This window comes from Gallus gallus, chromosome Z (assembly GCF_016699485.2).
Source record: "Gallus gallus isolate bGalGal1 chromosome Z, bGalGal1.mat.broiler.GRCg7b, whole genome shotgun sequence".
NCBI lineage: Eukaryota > Metazoa > Chordata > Aves > Galliformes > Phasianidae > Gallus > Gallus gallus.
This window is the reverse complement of record NC_052572.1, coordinates 12018059-12031990: the sequence shown is the minus strand read 5'-3', so window position 1 is coordinate 12031990 and position 13932 is coordinate 12018059. Positions and strand designations below refer to the sequence as shown.

At 40.1% G+C, this 13932-nt stretch overlaps 1 protein-coding gene across 10 annotated transcripts in view; it reads left to right on the top strand.

Moving 5' to 3' along the window:
• CPLANE1 (ciliogenesis and planar polarity effector 1) overlaps positions 1–12485 on the top strand; it is a 63891-nt gene extending 51406 nt beyond the window's left edge. For 9 of the 10 annotated variants that reach the window (XM_040656547.2, XM_040656546.2, XM_040656543.2 and 6 more), the window contains 7 exons: positions 938–1069; positions 4983–5148; positions 6242–6303; positions 7804–7968; positions 9110–9222; positions 11390–11559; positions 11918–12485. In XM_040656547.2, the coding sequence (XP_040512481.1) occupies positions 938–1069; positions 4983–5148; positions 6242–6303; positions 7804–7968; positions 9110–9222; positions 11390–11559; positions 11918–12052 (943 nt within the window). In that variant the 3' untranslated portion in view covers positions 12053–12485. The remainder of the gene's footprint in view (positions 1–937; positions 1070–4982; positions 5149–6241; positions 6304–7803; positions 7969–9109; positions 9223–11389; positions 11560–11917) is intronic. The other variant, XM_040656544.2, reaches the window with a different exon arrangement.
• The last annotated feature ends 1447 nt before the right edge of the window (positions 12486–13932 follow it).

Sequence of the window (13932 nt, the reverse complement as noted above, 5' to 3'; positions counted from 1 at the left end):
TCTGTGTGCAAAATACTGTTTTTGAATGAGAGTCTGTAACTGTTTTAGTGAGCTGTCACTAGAAAATTTTTGAAGAGTTGCCATGTAAAAAACATGAACTAATAGACTGGATTTCCGAACTGGGTTTAGCTACCTTGAGCTACTTTTCCCTGAAGTGCATCAGTAAAATTAATGCTTTACTTTATTGTATAAACATTTAAAGTCAAACTATTTGTTGTGAGTAGACAAGACATGGGGATGATTACGTAACCTGGAGGATGTGCAAGAGACAATACACAATAGCAGATGGTGATTTCACTGAAAGGATTCTTCAAATTAACTGTAGCATGTGACAGTAAAGTACACAAGACTTAGTTTAGATTGACAGCAACTGATTGAAAGAGAAGATAGAATTTAAGTAAAACCATTCTCTCACTCTCTTGCTCAGGTAATTAAGAGTTGGCGTTCCTGAAACAGGTGGCACTGCACAGCTGCATCTCACCATGTGCAGCAATGCAGAACCTTGCCCAGAAACCAGGCCTTCTGGGCTGCTGGTTTTAGGCTCTTCTGGGCTAGCCACATGGAGCTAAGGCAGTTCAACTCTTGCTGGGGCTATATGTCCTCTGACTTATTCAGACCTCTCTTTACTGCCACACACCTTATGTTAGTCAGGTCTGGCACATTCTGTCCTATTCACACTGGAGAGGGGGTTGGCTGAAATGCGTGTGATAACAGTGAAGCTGGTTAACTTTTTAAAGAGTGCATCTACACACATTATCAATGTATTGCTTGTTCACACAAACATTGTGAGATGCAGGGGAAAGAAAATTTTCTTAACACATTCTGACAAAACAACATGACTTCTCTTTTTGAATGTAATACGAAGAATTCAGCTTGTACTTATGGGCATATTCTACTTAAAATTAGTAACTTTTTTTTTTCCCTCCTTAACTTCAAGTTCTGTAGAAGATCCCCTGCAAATCACTGGTTTGAGTGATGTTACTGACATCATTAGAAATCTTGTAACAGAAGGTGGCATCTCTCCGATGGAGCTGGGCTTTCCGAAAACACAGGCTAAGAAATTCTCTAGGTAATAGCACAGCTGTTTTTCGTTTTGTATTGGTTAAATAATTTGAACACTGGGTATTCTTCTCATCGTTCACATCCTCTAAGCAATAGAAGAAAGCACGTGATTTCTGATGGTGTTATGAGATTACTATTAGGACTGTTTAATAACCATTGTTTTACTATTCACTATTGTCCAAAGTGGTGATTGTTTGGATTTTCTTTTTATTTGTTTTAAAATTCTTTCCTTCCTACTAGCTTCTTCTTTCTGCTGGAATAGGTTGTAGCACAAGTCTTTACAGTCAACAGTCTTTACAGAATCAGCTCAGCCAAGAGAATAGGAACCTCCTAAAGCACTTCTGGTTGGCAAAAGCTTCAGATACTTCCAGTTGGACTTTAGTCTGTCATTCTTGAGATTTTTTTGCCTTCCTGGCTAACAGTTATAAAACCAGCTGTGTTCTTTTCTGAGATAATCCAAAATTGCAGCTGTTTCCCCCTCCTGTTCATGATATCAACTGCTTACAAGGAAAAACTACAATTGCTAAGGATGACAAACAATCTGTTGCACTGATATAACAGCTCACACCAGTTTAAGAACCATGTTTCAGGACGTTCCAGTGCACCATGTTAATACAGTGTACTATTGTGATGTTACTTGTTATAACATTTGTCATTAAAACTTCAGAAGTAGCTCAAAGCTACATCTTTGAGGGAGCAGTATATTCCCTTCCCTCCCTGGCTGGCAGTGCTAGGCCTGATGCACTCAAGGGTAGTGGTGGCCCTTTTGGCTGCAGGGCATGCTGCTGGCTTGCAATCAACTTGCCATCAATCAGAACCTCCAGTTGCCTTTCCCAACCCATGGGGTTGCACTCCAGTCTCTTGTCCCCCGGTCTGTAAGTGTAGCCAGGGTTGCCCTGTTGCAGGTGCAGGATCTCAGCTTTGTTGAACTTCATGCAGTTTGTGATTGCCCAGCCCTGCAATTTTTCAAGATCTTTCTGCAAGGCCCCTCTCCCCTCAAGGGATTGAACTTGTCCCAGTATGGAGCCCTTCAGACCCCACTAGTGACTGACCATCAGCCTGATATAACCTCATTTACTATAACACTTCGAGCCTAACCCATCTGCCAGCAGTTCACCTATTGCCTTCCCTCATGAACCCATGTTGGCTGTGACCAATGGCTACACTGTCTTTCAGGTATTTCCACTAACTCCCAGAACAATCTTTCCTATAATTTTACCAGGCACTGAAGTGAGATGACATTTATCTTTACCATAAAGTAAATCACTTTCAAATCCCTTGAGGGCTATAGTGCTTCAATATATAAAGATTCAGTTGATATGCAGCTACTGGAGATATCTTGTTTTGCTTCATATGTCTTCTGTTGCTTCTAGAATTATACTGTGTGCCAGTCTTGAACATAAGAGAATGGGATGCAAAGAGTTTGGTATTTTAATACCTAAAAATTTAACAATTTTAAATCTGTTAAAATTTAACAATTAAAAACTTTGCAATTTAAAAGTGTAATACTTTTCTTAGAAATGTGACTATACTTATTTGCATGGTATAGAGTATATTTACATGGTATAGAGCTATACCATGGAGAAAATATTTATTACACAGCTGCTGAATTTAAAAAATATTCAAAAATGAATTAAGTATTTCTGAAGAACTCTAAATATGAAGTTCCGCTAGTGTTTATTGATGTCAGTGTTCTGTTAGTATTCTGAATTACTGTGTTTAAAGTGACATCATAATGATAATGATAAAAAATGATTTTAGGAGGCTGGGGAGGTTAGTTGACAATGCAGACATACAAGTAGTATTTGCAGGTATTCCTACAGTGGCAGGGAAAGATAATGCAGTGACCAGGAAAACCCATCACATAAACACATGGCTGAGAGGCTGGTGCAAACGCAAGAATCTCGGGTTCTTTGATCATGGGGCGGTCTACTCAGCACCTGGCCTGAGGTCTGCAGATGGGTATCAGCTATCTCAAAGGGGGAAACGGATCCTTGCCCAGGAGCTAGCAGGACTTGTAGAGAGGTCTTTAAACTAGACATGAGGGGGGAAGGGGATAAAACCAGGCCTGCTAGAGATGAGCCTGGGGGAGTGATAATAGGATTAGGGGTGAGGAGAGAGGCCCAGCTAAAGTGTATCTATACCACTACACGCAGCATGGGCAACAAACAAGAAGAGTTAGAAGCCATTGTGCAGCAGGCAAGCTATGACCTAGTTGCCATTACGTAAACGTGGTGGGACCACTCCCATGACTGGACTGCAGCAATGGATGGCTACAAACTCTTCAGGAAGGATAGGCAAGGAAGGAGGAGCGGTGGCATGGCTCTCTATGTTAAAGAGTGCTTTGAGGTTACTGAACTTATGACTGGGGATAATAAGGTTGAATCCTTATGCGTTAAGATCTGGGGAAGAGCCAACAAGGCAGACATCCTGGTGGGCGTCTGTTATAGACCGCGAAACCAGGATGAAATGACAGATGAGGTGTTCTATGAGCAGCTGGCGGAAGCTGCGCAATCGCCAGCCCTTGTCCTCATGGGGGACTTCAACTTCCCCGACATATGCTGGGAATACAATTTAGCACAGAAGAAGCAGTCTAGGAGGTTTCTGGAATGTATGGAGGACAACTTCTTGATGCAGATGATAAGAGAACCTATGAGAGGAGCTGCCCCGTTAGACCTGCTGTTCACAAACAGAGAAGGTCTGGTGGGATATGTAGAGGTTGGGGGCTGTCTTGGGCAGAGTGACCACGACATGGTACAGTTCTCAATTCTTGGTGGAGTCAGGAGGGGGAACAGCAAAACTGCTACCTTGGACTTCTGGAGGGCAGACTTTGAATTGTTCAGGACACCATTAGGGAGAGTCCCCTGGGGCTCAGTCTTGGAGAGTAAAGGGGTACAAGATGGCTGGTTGCTCTTTAAGAAGGAAGTCTTAAAGGCGCAGGAGCAGGCTGTCCCCCTGAGCTGCAAAATGAGCCGGCGTGGATGAATAGGGAACTATTCTTGAGGCTCCAGGAGAAAAAGAGAATCTACCTCTTGTGGAAGAAGGGACGGGCAACCCGGAAAGAATACAAAGAAGTTGTTAAGATGTGCAGGGAGAAAATCAGAAAGGCAAAAGCCCAGCTTGAACTCAACCTGGCTGCTGGGGTAAAAGGGAACAAGAAACTCTTTTAAAGTATCCCTCAGTAAGTTTGCAGATGACGTCAAGCTGGCTGGAAGTGTTGATCTGCCTGAGTGTAGCGAGGCCCTACAGAGGGAGCTGGATAGGCTGGATAGCTGGACGTTAGGAAATAGTACTTCTGTGAAAGGGTGGTCAGGCACTGGAATGGGCTGCCCAGAGAGGTGGTGGAGTCACCGACCCTGGGGGTGTTCAAAGAGCGCTTGGATGTTGTGTTGAGGGACATGGTTTAGCGGGAACCATTGGTGAAGGGCGAATGGTTGGACTGGATGATCCTGTGGGTCTTTTCCAACCTTAGGGATTCTATGATTCTATGACATGTTCAAAGAGGCTTGTGAAGGAGCTCGTAGCTGGAGAGAACAAAAAGGTTGATAGAGTCATCTGGTTTTTTTTATTTGTTTGTGGAGGTTGGTTTGGCTTTTTTGTTTGTTTCTTGTTTCTTAGATAGTGTTTTTAATATAAGAATCAAAGATATTTGTAATGACTTCCAGTTTTTACTGTACCAATTTTCCTATTTTCTGAATGTAATTAACAGAAAAAAAGTTTTATGAAATATCTTAGAAATTACTTGTGTGCAGAGACTTACATGAAATAAAATTTTACAGAAGAAAATTTAATAGATGGGAGATTTCAGCTCTCTGAGAATTTTGAATGAATTGCAATATTTTTATCATGTCACATATGGCTGTCATTATTTGCAAATTAGAGGATATTCTGGGTCATTTACTATTTATGTCTACTCTCAGGATTCTTGATTCTGCTTTCAGATACTCTCAAAAAACAGAAAAGGAGAAAAAAGAGATACGAGCATGGATGAAAAGAAAACAAAAGGAAAGAATGAGAGAATATATGAAGAAAGTGGATGAACAAAGACAGAAAGAACATAATCCATTTAATTTCAAAAAGTATACGGTAAGAAAAATGCTTATCTTAAGGAGTAGTTTATGTATTGTACAAGTGTTGATAGATCAGATTAGATTAAATAACAGCTGTCAGTGATTTTTTCCTATTTAAATATTGCTCTTTATTTAGATATAATTTCATTTATTGGAATTGGCTGTAGTTGTGTCAGTGAGCCTCACAGTCTTTGGTAATGATGGCTGGAAATAACTGAAGAGAAAAAAGATTAGGAGTATCTCAGAAATTATTTCTATATCTGTATTAAATCATGAAATATGCATTTGTCACCTGGATACTTTCAGAATCTGAAGACACACTGGGTCAGGGGAATCTCTACTTCTGTAGGAGATGAGACCAAGCAACAGCAAACGATTCCCCATATTTCTTTACTCATGTGAACTGAATGTAGAGTTTGTTGTAAACTGCTTCATGGTGGAGCTCTATTAACTTTAACTCCAAAGTTAAACAACAAACATGTAAAAGGCAAAAATGTTCTGTTAATTCATTATTTGTTATTCACTGTTACTAACAGATCTCATCAGAGTTGGCCCAGACTGGTCCTTTTTATATGTGTAGAGATAAGGGATTTGAGTTAAATGTATACTGGATTACTTTTGTTTGTCTCACATTCATATGTAATCAACCTATAAATACATAACTTCAGGTTTTTTGTTGAATTCATTAGGTGGGGGTTGTCACAGCTTTACTTTAAAAAAAAATTAAAAAATTCTATAGTTGTACTCTAGCAAACAGATCAAAGTGATACCTGGCCCTGTTTGTTTGTTTGTTTTTTAAATGAAGTACTGTCAAGAAAATGACTAATTTTTTTTGAACCTGATTGTGAGGACATTTGGAACTTTGAGATCCAAGCTATGGGAGGCAGAACTGCAGCCTTTTAATGTATTTTTAGAGCTTTGAAGCTTACAGAGATGAATCTCTTGGTTGGGACATGTATACTACATACTGTTTTTTGTTCTAAAGAGTGTTTTAAACAGTAACTTCCATGTCAGGTAGATCTAAATTTTCAGGGATAGGGTGGAATGAGCCCACAATACAGAAAAAGTTGAGTGTTTGATTGTTTGATTGTTGTACTTCTCTTGCACAGCATTGTCGTCTTACTTCAAAGGATATTCAATTACTCAAGAAAAAGAAAGAAGAAAAAGACAAGTAAGTTGCTCTATAGGTAACTTGTGATATTATCAGTATAATGAAGCTGAGGAAGTGTGGAATAGATGAGTGGATGGTGAGTTGGGTTGAGAACTGGCTGACTGGCTGAGCTCAGAGGGTTGTGATCAGCAGTGCAGAGGCTGGTTGGAGACCTGTGACTAGCAGTGTTCCGCAGGGGTTGGTGCTGGGTCTGGTCTTGTTCAATATCTTCGTCAATGACCTTGATGAGGTGATAGCGTTCACCCCCAGCAAGTTCGATGACTATATGAAGCTGGGAGGAATGACTGACACAGCAGAAGGCTGTGCTGCCAGTTGGTGAGACCTGGACAGGCTGGAGAGTGGGCAGAGAGGAACCAGATGAGGTTTAACAAAAGCAAGTGTAGCGTCCTGCTCCTAGGGAGGAATAACCACATGCATCAATACAGGCTGGGGAATGACCTGCTGGACAGGAGCTGTGCAGACAGGGACCTGGGTGTCCTGGTGGACAACAGGTTGGCCATGAGCCAGCAGTGTGCCCTGGTGGTCAAGAAGGCCAGTGGTATCTTGTGGTACATTAAAAAGAGCATGGCCAGCAGGTCAAGGGAGGTGATCCTGCCTCTCTACTCTCCCCTGGTCAGGCCTCACCTGGAATATTGTGTCCAGTTCTGGGCTCCCCCATACAAAAAAGGCAGTGATCTCCTGGAGAGAGTCCAGTGGAGGGCCACAGAGATGGCAAAGGGCCTGAAGCATCTCCCCTGTTAGGAAAGGCTGAGTGACCTGCGTCTGTTCAGCCTTGAGGAAAGAAGACTGAAAGGGGATCTGATCAATGTCTATAAATACCTAACGTGCAAGAGTTAGATTCTTTTCAGCACTGCATGGTGACAGGACAAGGGGAGACGGCCACAGAACTGAGGCATAGGAAGTTCCACTTAGGAACTTCTTCACGGTGAGGGTGATGGAGCACTGGAAGAGGCTGCCCAGGGGGCCTATGGGTTCTCCTTCTCTGGAGATATTCAAGACCCACCTAGACGCCTACCAGTGCAACCTGCTGTAGGGAGCCTGCTTTGTAGAGGGCCTGGCCTCAATGATCTCTAGAGGTCCCTTCCAGCCCCTACAATTCTGTGATTCTGTGAATATTCCATTATAAGGAAGGGGTAGTTTTAACTAACTGGTCTGTGAAAATTTCAGATATGAGTGGCATTTCAACAAAAAACATAAACGTTTCATGCTTGCTTTACCATTTAGGATAACTCTGAACACTTTTCATCCATTGCCGTTTTTTTTTTTACATTCCAAATATACATGTATATAAAATTTTGAATCAATAAAATTGATTCATTCTCTCTATCAAACCTGTTTTTATAAATACTTCAGCTTTTTGCTAATTATCTTAAAAAGATGAGTATGTGGTTTCTGAAACTGTAAAAGTACTCTTTTGGATACCAAAGGGCCTTTCAAGCTGGTTGCAATTGAGTGATTATATGGGTTAATATGTAATATCATGGTTCCTTTTCTCCATAGACGCCTGTATGCTGAACATCACAGGATGAGAGTATCACAGGCACTTTCTCTGATGAATGAAATGTTATCTGAATCAGTGATGTTACCTGCAAGTGAGCACAGGCCGTGGTCCAGGGCAAGATCACCTCAGGAGTGCAGAAAACATCACATTGTGTCTACTAAAGGGTAACAACTTTACATGTTAATTAATTTTATTGGCTTCTCTGCCTCACACATTCATCTGCAACTTGAAGTGTTGTTGTAGGATTAGCTTGAGAGGAGCTTTATAACCTTACAGAATAAGAGATGCACTTTTATTGGATCAGATGAGTGGGAACTCAAGTTTTCTTTTGGAGCACAGGCTGAGCCAACTCTAGATCCAAAGCTGTAACTGCTGTCCTAGCCCATTCCGCTTGGCGGCAATTGGGTATCTGGAAAATAGCCAGTAACATACTTAATGATTTCTGTAGCATACAGTAATAAGCAAGGAGCAAATATAAGCACTATTGTGAACACATACAGAACAAATAAATCAGTGTTCAGAAGAGTCTAGATTTTCTCTTTTCCTTTCTAACTTAGGAAATATTTTTTTTTAATTCCCTAGGGTTTTACTTTTTCTTTTGCATTTTAGAGCTTATTGCCTTCTGAGGACATGGTGATATTTTAGTTTTTCAAATTGGTAAATATATTCTCCTTAATGGCTTTAGTATTGCATATACATAATCTAGGTGTATATTGTAGTATCCATTTGTGTCCTCTACAACTTTATTTTCCAGAATATTAGGAGGAACTGGAAACACTTAAGAAAATCATTTAACTTCCAAATTTAAATATTTCTGCATTTATTTTAATTGTTAAAGTTCCAGGATAGATTGTTCAACTGAATGCAGTCAGTGCTCTACACAGCCTACTCACCAGTAGGGCAAGGGCAGTTTAATGGTACCAGGCCGGCCAGAATCAGAATGCAGAAAGCCAATTAGGAGTGGTAGTAACTTCTGAGTAATTGGACTTAAGTCCATAAAGTTGATTTTATTTGTCTTCACTGTGATTCTCAGTGCTTTGGAGTGTGGTTTTTATTGGCCCAACAAGCACTGTGTGATGTTGATCTTCAGCTAGCTGGGCTGTCAGTACTTTCTGAGGTCTTTCTGCCTTGTCTGAACATGCCCTGTGAGATATAGTTTGTGTGAATGAATGGTTTGTGTTAAATATTTGGATTTAGGGTGTTTTTTTGTGTTTTTGTTTTTTTTTTTGTTGTTTGTTTTTTTGTTTTTTAGAGAGAGAGAGAGAGAAAGAGAGATTTTGTTTGTTTGTTTTTTCTTTTCTGTAGAGGGCATCCAAACAATCGTGTGATGTCAGAAAGGAGCAGAACTGCTGTCAGACCCCGCTTTGGCCAAAAAGGACATCATTTCACTCCAGCTCTTGGCTCAGCACAATCCAAAGGTAAGAACAGACATTCACTCATGAAAGCATATATTACCTACCTTGTTAAAGTTATTACTGGATTTTGAGAGGGAGGAGTTTTCATACATGTGTAGAATGTCAGTCTCATGGTGTTGGTGATTCGGTGTCCTAGCAATTTTGCAATTGTGCTATCATCGATGTATCAAATGATGAGAGTTACCTTTACTTATCATCAATTTCTAAATTCAAAATAGCTTAATTTTACTACAGCAAGAATACTGTGTAATTTAGGAAGGAAGCTTAGAAATGAGTAATTTTTGAGTAGATTTGACCTGCATCTAACACTGAAAATGCTTTTTTTATGTTTTCTGGAAATGATTCTGTGCTTTCACAGAAAAGTACTGTCAGAGGAAGAATGAGAAATACTGCAAACTATCTTGTTAATTCCAGATGCTGTAAGTTACAAGAGAACAAAGATATAGCATTGTACAGCTACATAATGAGGTGGAAAAATAAGATGTGTACTCCTGGATGGAATTTATGCAGCACAGGCTTCAGATACAGCATTACTTTAGAAGAATAAACATTCCTTTTCTGCCGCATAAAGACTGTTTTATAAAGGACCTGTGGAATATTTGAATGATCACTGTTAACTTACTGGACAGTTTTAGATGGCAGTTCCAAGATTCCTAAAGCAAATGCGTTGGATTTCAGTGATTCCCTGAAACGGTCATTACAAAGTTATGACACTCTGCCCTCTTTTTCCAACTAAAACCACAGAGAGAAAGGAGTACAGCACACAAGTAGTGTGCCACTTCCTTACCTTTCTATGCTGCTTACTTTCTTAGCTCTTTAAAGTAAGAATTGTGTTCTTTAACTCTCTTTAGAGTATCTGTTTAAGGTATTGTTTTGTCGTAATGTTAGTGGAAGAATTGGTCTGAACTCCCTTTTAAAAGATTAGGATTTTACTGATCCTTTTTCTTTTATGCTTATTTGCATAAATATGTATCCAAAGGAGTTTCTTCACATAAATATTTGCTCCTAATCAAACTCTAACAGGTGCAAGACTTGGCTATAGGAGCGGAATTTCTAAGCTGGCTGAAAAAGGCCATGGAAATAATTTCCTAAGTCTGAAATGTAGGACGTGCTGTGGGCTGATTCCATTTTGGCTTACACTATAGTTATGATTGTGGCGTAATTCAGGGCCATCATGGCTGGCCAAATATCAGTTTAGTTCAGCTAGTTGGCAGTGCAGAACGGGGATAGAAGTGGTGGTAAGCAGGTAGGCATTTTTTTCTAAATGTTTCACTCACTTCTATACCTGTGGAAAATCATTTTCCTCTTTTCACACATTCTCTTTTTAAAGTAATTCTAAAAATTTCAGGTTGATGTATCTGTGTTCTCATGTCACTTTAACTGTTAATCCAAAATATCTCATCACTGCTGAGAGTTTCACTGAAATTCATAGTCTTCTAAGATGCATGTATTTTTTTTAATCCAGAATTTATGCAGTTTTTAGTCTCCTATCAAATAATTACAAAATTGTTTAAGTTGTCATAAAGGTCATCTGGTCCAATTCCCCTGCAGTGAACAGGGACATCTACAGCCAGATCATGTTGCTCAGAATCCCCTCCAGTCTGACCTTGAATGTCTACAGGGATGGTGCATCTACCACCCCTCTGGGCAACGTGTTCCAGTGCTTCACTAACCTTATCACAGAAGACTTTTTCTTATATCCAGCCTAAATCTCCCCTCTTTTACTTTGAAACCATTTCCCCTTGTCCTCTCACAACAGACCCTGATAAAAAGTCTGTTCCATTCTTTCTTATAATTCTCCTTTGGATTCTGAAAGGCTGTTACCAGATCTTCCCAAAACCTTCTTTTCTTCAGACTGAACAGCTCCAGCTCTCTCAGCCTGTCCTCACAGAAGAGTTATTCTTTCTGAGGAACTGTGCCACAGGACCTATTCAACTTCATGTTTTCCCTCAGGAATACAGTCCAGAGGGTTAGGTTTGAAGGAACAAGCAGTGTTTTCCAGCCACAACCATATATCTGTTCAAGATAAGAGGGCGTGCTGGTTTTGTTTGTGTTTACATACAGTTTCACTTCTTAGAACTTGGAGCTTCTGTTCTTGGGGAAATTTCATGACATGCAAAAGAAAACTGCCAGATATGTTACTACTGTGGTTGGCTTCTTTTTTCCTCAGCTGCTGAGTACAGAATGAGCAGAGTATCAGAACAAAAGTATCCAGCTGTTTCTACAGCATTTGAGACAGAAGGTTTTGATCATGAGACTGGTCGAGATGTAGAAAGTCCTTGGACTGTGCCTGATGATATCCAGAGATTACTTGAAGATTCTCATGACACCTTGTTTCAGGTGAGAGGTCTACTTAATTTAGGAATGATGTGATACCTGCTGTTTAACACCAGTCCTTTGTTTACTTTTGCTGTATTTGAAATGTGTTTATCAGTTTAAATTGTGTGGGTAGGAGAGAGGCAGAGGGGACTGATGGTTAGTCAGCAGAACTAAATCATATGTTCACAAGTGGGCCTTGCAAGTGAACGTTCCTTAGAGCAGCTATTATATAGACAGGTCTCCTGTCCGAGCAGAATGGTCAAATGCACAGCTTGATAAGGTCCTGTTTGAAAAGAGGCAAAACACTTTCAATGACTGAGCAGAGGTGTTGTTACAAATGATGCACAATGTTTCAGCTCACCTTCTCTTTCTCCAACAGGACTCTGCACCTCTTAGTTTCTCTCCTGTTGTCAATCATGAGACTGATCGCATTTCTGAAAGCACAGGAAGTATCCTCAGCAGATTGGACTGGAATGCAATCGAGGCTATGATAGCTGATGTGGAAGACACTTGAACAGAATTTCTCAGTGATTGTGCACTATTGAAACAGCTTCTGTTGTTCAGTCTCATTTTTTTAATTAATCACAGTTCTACTTAAAATGCATTGAGGCTTTTATTGGTTATCTTCTTACGCAGCACAAAAACCTCTCACTGATGAAGTCTTTCCTGGATGATATTAAATTCCTCAAATGAAGGTTTGCTTTTCATATGTCTTAAGTCTTTAAGAACTAAATGATGTTGGTGAGTGCAGACTAGCAATCTTAATCAAGAATTTCTGGGTCATCTATTTTGCCCCTCTCAAACACCTAAAAAGTTCTGTTCTATTTTAAGAGCACTGCACAACTGTTTTACCTTTGTATTTAAAATATAAAGTCATTATTGACAATGTTAATTTTGTAACTTATAACAATTTTTAACTTGATTTAATAAAAATGAGTTTATTCGTTTCTGCTGTAAAGTGATTTACGCACATAGCACTTTCACTGCTGTGTACCCGACTGTCCATATACATGTTCACTACCCCAGTATTTTACACCCAACTCAGCTTACAGTAGTTGGTAGAAATGCAAAACCAGTTTGAATGATAGAGGTATGTATAGTCAGGCAACAGAAACGTAAGTACAGACATCTGTATAAGATAACACTGACAGCAAATACTTAAGTAAAAAAAAAATTTGCTCTTCATCAGTACTGCACAAAGCTGTCTTGTTAGTGCTCTTCTGCCTGCCAGCAGATATTTGTAGAAAAATGTTCAGTGGCCATAAACTACATAGGTCGCTCCAAAAGTAATATCTTCTTATTTCCTTGGAAACTACAACAGCTGCAAAGAGCATAGTAGCACTATCTTATAGAGAAAATTCTCAGCTACAAAGCTCTGGTTTTCAATGTAGTCATCACCACCATAACTGTGCATTTTCACCAGCTGTGAACAAATACCTGCATGCTGTGCTTGTAAAAATCTGCACCTATGGAGGTGACCCGCTGTTGCCACTGCTGAAACGCACAACCTACCACCTCCCAACCACTGTTTGCTTTCCATAAATGTTCAGCAAGTGGCAATGAATGTGGGTGGGTGCCATTTTTTTTTCCACATGGAGGAGTTTGACAGCACAACGTTGTGTCATCTGCACTTCCATGTCAGACGCCATTTTGCCAGACTGCCCACCTGCTGCCATCTGTCACACAGCAACAACACAGAAGAGGATATTGGTGGGATGGTTCATCCTCTACTGCCATACCAATAAAATCCTCCTCTGATGTTGTGGGCCAACATAATAAAATGGGAGCAGCCCTCATATTTATAGTAGTCCTGGCAGATGCAGCTGTGGTGGCTCTTTCACACCAGCAGCAGCTTTAATTTTTGTAGTGAAAAAAAATTGAAGTTTTCATGGAAGTCTAAAGAATGCTAATGCTATAATATATGTTTGCCTGTTTCAGAGTACAGCTGCATCTTGACAAATGTCAAGAAATACAAAAAGCTGTTGCTGGGTTACAGACATATCAGGATAGAATTGCCAGCTTCTGTGCTCTGAGTATTTCTAGGGGTCCTCAGAATCTGCATCAGCTTGTCCCACAGGAGTGACTAGTACATGAGACTATACTGGGAGAGACCATCTCCAAACAGAAAGGGGAGGAATTTTCTAAGAGCCTGTCCAAAGCATGAAACTGATTTATTCAGACTTGAACTGTCTTTCTCTCAGGTAGCAGTAAGTACGTTCTTGATAAAAAAAAGTAAAGGGGAAATCCTATTTTAGCCAAGTATGAAAGTCTCCTTATGATCACAGACACTTAAAGAGGAGGAAGAGAATGCAGTCAAGGATGTGATGGTCCCTCATAAATGGCATCCTAGAAGGTTTGTGAGAATTGTATCAATTCTAAACAGTTACTGTGACT